Source organism: Apodemus sylvaticus, chromosome 17 (assembly GCF_947179515.1).
Source record: "Apodemus sylvaticus chromosome 17, mApoSyl1.1, whole genome shotgun sequence".
NCBI classification, from domain to species: Eukaryota; Metazoa; Chordata; class Mammalia; order Rodentia; family Muridae; genus Apodemus; species Apodemus sylvaticus.
Genome location: NC_067488.1, coordinates 44,345,577 through 44,351,467, shown reverse-complemented (window position 1 = coordinate 44,351,467; position 5,891 = coordinate 44,345,577). Strand labels below are relative to the sequence as shown.

At 53.0% G+C, this 5,891-nt stretch overlaps 1 protein-coding gene across 2 annotated transcripts; it reads left to right on the top strand.

Annotated features, from left to right (window-relative positions):
• Window positions 1-3,200: 3,200 nt before the first annotated feature.
• LOC127667277 (lymphocyte antigen 6H) lies at window positions 3,201-5,675 on the top strand. Of its 2 annotated transcripts, XM_052160245.1 has the most exons (5): window positions 3,201-3,339; window positions 3,597-3,715; window positions 4,189-4,316; window positions 4,757-4,873; window positions 5,093-5,675. In XM_052160245.1, exons 3-5 carry the CDS (start codon window positions 4,250-4,252, stop codon window positions 5,326-5,328), a joined length of 420 nt encoding a protein of 139 aa, XP_052016205.1. In that variant the 5' UTR covers window positions 3,201-3,339; window positions 3,597-3,715; window positions 4,189-4,249; the 3' UTR covers window positions 5,329-5,675. The 2 variants fall into 2 exon arrangements, with proteins under 2 accessions (XP_052016205.1, XP_052016204.1); XM_052160244.1 differs by lacking the exon at window positions 3,201-3,339 and having other exon boundaries at window positions 3,578-3,665.
• The last annotated feature ends 216 nt before the right edge of the window (window positions 5,676-5,891 follow it).

The following is a 5,891-nucleotide window of genomic DNA, read 5'->3' as shown; positions in this document are numbered from 1 at the left end:
TCTGTCCAGGTTGCTTGGCACCAGGCTTTAGGCAGACCATCAGGGAAGGAGCATTTGGTAGAGGTTGTTCTAACTTCTTGATAGATGGGAAGCATGGAGACAGGAAGGGACAAGGGTAACTCCACAGTCTCTGTCACCAGTTCTCATTTCTCCATCCCCAACTCCTAAGTTTCCAGAAAGGCCTCAATAGTGCCAACACCCTGGCACTTGGGTGGTAACCTTTATAACCAAACATAGCCAGTGCAGTGGTACACACCTGGACCCTCAGCACTACAGAAGCTGAGGCAGAAGGGTAGTGAGTTAGAGGTTAGTTTGGACTACATGGCATGACCCTGTCACAAGAAAACAAAACCAAAAGAAATAGTTCAGTTGATTAATTATAGTTGTGTGTGTGTTTTAGGGATACCAGGGAGCCCTTAGATACACAACACATTGAGAATAATTAAATGACGCAAATCAGCTTTTCAACCTCTTGGGTTTCCAATAAAGACATTTAAAATACTTTATCTTAGTAATTTAAAAAATATATTGTATTAACCATGGCCCTGGGCTGTGCCATAGATCTTAATGACTTACCCTTCTTCTGTCTAAGGGAAATTGTGTCTCTTGGTGGCCAGCTCCTGGACTTTATCATTATTTTTCTGCTCCTCAAATGAGATAGTGCACACATTCCCTTCCTTAATATCCCGGCTAGCACTGTGGTACTTCAGCTTTTTTTTGGAATCATCATCCTAATTGATGCCACATTACCTTTCACTGTGGTCTGAATTAGCATTTCCTTGGTAACCAGTGATGTTTAGTATTCTTCTGCAAACCTGTAAGTACCTTATGCCTTCTTTTGAGACATGTTTAGTTAGATCCTTTGTTGATTTTGAGTCAGCCTGTTTGTTTTCTTGCTACTAAGTTGTTTTCTAGACTTCTGGTTATCTGAAAATTTGTTTTGCTCTTAATTTTAGAAAACGGTGCATAAAATTCTGAGTTAGGCATTATTTTCCCAAGTACTGTAAAGATACTATTTCACCCTGTGGTTTTGATTGCTCTGCCACCAGATTCTCTAGGATTATGTCCTCCATTTTCTAGGTTTTCCTGTTTTTTGTGGGCTGCAAATTTGCTATGTTGTGTAAGTAAATCATCATTTGTTATTTTGCTTATTATACATCAGAATCTCTACCAACACTTACCTATCACCAGTTCTCACTTATTTTAGGTAGAATGTCTCTAAACACCATCATTGGGATTTCAATTAGACTTTTCTTAGCTCTCTGCACACAATCTTTTGTGGTTCGTTATGCTTCTAAATTTCTTTTTTTTTCTTTCTTTTTTCTTTTGGTTTTTGGTTTTTTTGAGACAGGGTTTCTCTGTGTAGCCCTGGCTGTCCTGGAACTCACTTTGTAGACTAGGCTGGCCTCGAACTCAGAAATGTGCCTGCCTCTGCCTCTCAAGTGCTGGGATTAAAGGCGTGCACCACCACTGCCCGGCTTCTTCTAAATTTCTTATTGCATGTTACATCATGTTACATGTATGGGTAGGAGTCCCACCACTGAGCTATATCCTCAGCCTTTCTTGATGATTTCTTCAGATTTGTCCTCCAGCTCACAAATTCCCTCTTCATCTGTGTCTAATTTGCTGGCTAACTCTGTGCTGAGCTGTTATTTATTTTTTTTTAAATATCAACTTTATTAAGATACAACGTATCACATACCACAAAACTCACTCTTTATTGAATACATTTCAGTGACTTTTAGTGTGTTAATAAAGTTGTGTATCCATTACCAGAATCTAATTTTAAGGCATTTCATTACTACAAAATGAAACTTTTATCTCTTCCCTTATTAGTCATGTCCCAAGCCTGTCATTTCCCTCCCTCCCTCCCTCCTTTCCTCCCTCCCTCCCTCCCTTCCTCCTTCCCCCATACTTGGCTAATCTTTCTGTCTTTGTTGGATTCTTACATTTTGGGCATTTCATATAAATAAAAGGATGTAAAAGGGTGTTTGCTGCTTTCCCTCCCCCTCCCCCCAATTTCTTTTTCCAGTGACTGACTTCTTTTCCTGGGAAATCTTTTAAGACCCCTATTGGTCTTTTTTCATGTAAGTGAAGTTTCTTTCAGGTAAGCTTGCGGTTGAGCCTGGGGTTATGTCTTCCTTCTTCTAGCATGTCTTAATAAGCACATCAACTTTGTATCCTAGGATTCAGGTTTGTTGTTGGTGTTTATCTCTGTGTGACTCTTTGGTTTGTTAGTGTTGAGGTAAATCTAGGCAGGCTGCAGACTTTTTCAAGCTATGGTCATGATGAACAGAGTTCATGGACCAATCACTCCCTTACCCCCGCCTCCCCGGTCCCCCAGAGAACACTTACCTAGAAGCCTCACCAGGCCTCTGCTCTGCAAGAATCCATACTATGGCCCAGCCTGCCAACCTCTCAGGCACGGTTGCTCTCACCCGGGTCTGTTGGCAGGCTGGCTCTGGGCTCCACTATGGTATTGACTTATTTTGCAGAGAATTGTGTATGAACTAATCTTTACCATCTTCACTCTCTTCGTCTAGATCCCTTCTTCAAAGTCCTTCTATTCCTCAGCACTTGTGAACTACTCAAGTGCTCTCACTGTTTGATCATCTAGTGACCAGCGTGACACTGGGCAGGTAGCTCTATCACTGTGTATTCTCCTTACCTGTAACTCAACACTGAGATAGATACCAAGGTGACATGGACCTATAATGTGCTGTTTAGATCAAGGGGAACAGTTTATACTCTCAGATTGACAGCCGATGTTGTCACATCTAGCAAGGACCGGGTATTTATTACTGGCAGTCATTTGTCTGGTGTGAGGATCTGAGGTGGGGGTGGGGCGGGCGGGCAGAATCCAAGGTCTGCTCAATGCTTTTCCCAGGGCCTAGGGCTTTGAATCAAGGAACACCTTTCCTCCTGTGTGGAAAGGGAGCAAAGACAGCTGTGGCTTACCCAGAGCCCAGGAGAGATGGAAGGGCAAGAGGGAGCGGGAGCTCAAGGTGTGAACCTGGCCAACCATCCTTACACCGGGGCCAGGATCGTCAACTCTGTGTGTGGGTGTGGTTGGTAACCAAAGTCCCTAGGGCTGAGTCGCCGGTGGGCGTCGTCATGGGCACTCTTAGGAGTAGAATTGGCTGGAACTATCAGAGGCGAGGTGGAGGTTGGGGAGGGAGGAGCCCCAAGGCTGGGCGTCTGAACCCCACAGGCGCTACCCTTCAGCTTCCCTCTTTCGCTGTGTCTTTGTGCATTTTGCTTCCTTTAGCAGCCAAAGCTCTTCCGAGAATCTGCAAGGGGACCTCGGCCAAGCAGAGGGGGAGGATCCTCCCACGCCGGGTAGGGAGGCGGACAAGGGTGGGGGGCTGCTGCGGCGGGAGCGGGAGACCTAGAAGGGGCGTTGCGCGCGGACGAAGGGCGCCGAGGCCGGGTAGGGCGACCTGCTGCGTGGCCTCCAGCCTTGGGCGCCCCCCACCCTGCGCGTCTCCCCGCCGCGCGCGGCCCCCGCCCCGACTCCGCCCCGCCCCTCGCGCGGGGTCCGCGTCTGCGGCTGCGTTCCCCGAAAGACGAAGCTGCGCCTCGGTTCCGGTCCGCAGGGAGACCGAAGGGCATCGCTCCCCGCGCCGTGCCCGCCGCTGAGCCCGGAGTGCGGACACCCCAGGGATGTGAGTGCGCCCCCCACCCCGAAGCCCCGCACTCCACGCCCCGATTCGCGGTGAGCGCCGAGGCGCGCGCGCGGGGACCAGGGGAGGGGACTCGGCGCGGGGTTCCCGGCCCCCCAGCCCAGGGGTGGGGACGAGGACGGGGACGCGGCGCGCACCCCTCCCCCGCCGGCAGGTAAGGTGCGCTCCCTCCTCCCGCTTTTCCTGTCCGGACGCACCTACAGCTCCTAGGGGAGAGAAGACACCCTCCCCTCGCAGGTGCAGGGAGAAGGCTGAGGGGACCTCGGGTGGCCACCTCACCGGAGAGGGCAGACCTTTCCTCCCTGGAGGGGAGGCGGTGATGGTGGATGCTCCTAGTGATGGGTAGGGGGTGGGGCATTGCGAGCTCCTGGACCTCCCACCCCCACACCGACCCCCCCCCCCCGCCCCCGCGCGTTTTTGATTCCTGGGGGATGGTTACGTCCTCAGGCCAGAAAAGGAAGGATCCTTGGGGTTGGGTCCTCTGACCGAGGCTATTCCCCTCCAGGCCTGCACCCCAGAGGACCCCCGCCTGTAGCCCCCGCGCTTCTTTCAGGCCCTATCGGAGCATGCTTCCTGCAGCCATGAAGAGCCTCGGCCTGGCGCTGCTGGCCTTGCTTCTCTGCCCCTCGCCGGGTGAGTGGGGGGGGGGTGTCGCGGGGAGGGGGTCATATCACGGGGAGCACCACTCTTACTTCTCAGCTCCAGCCACCGGGGACTCTCCCCACACTCGAGGGCATCCAGCGCCTTTCTACCTTGCTTCTAGTGCTGTGTGCGCCCTTCATTCTCAGAGGTCCACTGAGCTTCCTATTAAGTCGGGTGGACCTTTCCTGTCTTGGAACCTACCTGTCTTTGGGGGTGCTGTGTGCAGGAGTAAGAGGTTGGGGGAGGCAGGATGTGTAGGTACAGCGACAGGGTCAACCTGGAGGCCCACTCGGGTCTTGTGGGAGAGGAACTCTTCTGTGGGCATGGTTCTGCCATGACAGCGGTAGCGGGTTCGGAAGAGGGGGCGTAGGGTGGTCTGGCTGACTAGACCCGGGTTCCCCTGGTCATCCCTCTCTCCGTGCCCTGCCTAGCCCACGGCCTGTGGTGCCAGGACTGCACCCTGGCCAATTCCAGCCATTGCGCTCCGAAGCAGTGCCAGCCCACCGATACCGTTTGTGCCAGCGTGCGGATCACCGACCCCAGCAGCAGTAAGTCTGGACCTAGGGAGGGGGCGGGGCTACTGAAAGCTAGATCTAGGGAGAGGTCAGAGGTGTCCTTTGAGTTTCTCTTGCCTGGGAAAAGATCGCGACTTTGAGGCAAGACAACCCTGGCCCCACGTCTTAAACTGATACGGAGGGTCCTGGGTTCTAGGGACGGGAGAGCTCAGGTGGGAGTGGACCTTAGCCCCTTTCCTTCTTTCCCCCCAGGCAGGAAGGACCATTCTGTGAACAAGATGTGTGCTTCCTCCTGCGACTTCGTTAAGCGGCACTTTTTCTCAGACTATCTGATGGGTTTCATTAACTCTGGGATCTTAAAAGTCGACGTGGACTGCTGCGAGAAAGATTTGTGCAACGAGGCCTCAGCAGCAGGACGCAGCCCCTGGGCCCTGGCTGGGGGGCTCCTGCTCAGCCTGGGGCCTGCTCTCCTCTGGGCTGGGCCCTAAGACCCCCTCCCTCCTTCCTGCTGGGCTTTGGAGCTTGTCCCCCTAAGCCTGTTGCTGCCCCTTCCCAGCCTGGCCTGGCTGGGGTTGGCACAGCACGGGCTTGGCATCAACCTCCCTAGATGTGCGTGAGCCTTCTCCGGTTACTCCACCAGCTCCATATCCCAAGCAGCTGGATATCTGCAGGAGTCCAGACATCCTGGCAGGAAGCTGGGGGGAGGGGGGAGGGGAGGGCAAGGGACTGAGACCCTCCAGGTCTCCAAGGGGAGGGAGGTCAATCCAGGGACAGCCCAACAGCCTGGCCTGAGGGGCATTAACTGCAGAGAAATAAAGTCACTTCTGAGTCTTGTGCCCCGGGTCTGAGCCTGGGTGTGGGAGGTGGGGCATGGTCTTGGTAGGGAGCAAGCGCCAAACTAGGCACCGAGAGACCTGACAGAGAGAGGTGTGGTCTGGTGTTTAGGGTGGTGGGAGTGGATGCTGAGACACTTGGGAATGCTCTGAGTAGGGCTGCTTGGGGCTGGGAGTTAAAGAAGGTGGGATGAGAGCTGAGAGGGCCTGGTGGGGGT

Coding starts and splice junctions, on each gene's coding strand:
- LOC127667277 (XM_052160244.1), top strand. Junction 4,317..4,756: donor GCTTCTCTGCCCCTCGCCGG/GTGAGTGGGGGG, acceptor TGCCCTGCCTAG/CCCACGGCCTGTGGTGCCAG. Junction 4,874..5,092: donor GATCACCGACCCCAGCAGCA/GTAAGTCTGGAC, acceptor CTTTCCCCCCAG/GCAGGAAGGACCATTCTGTG.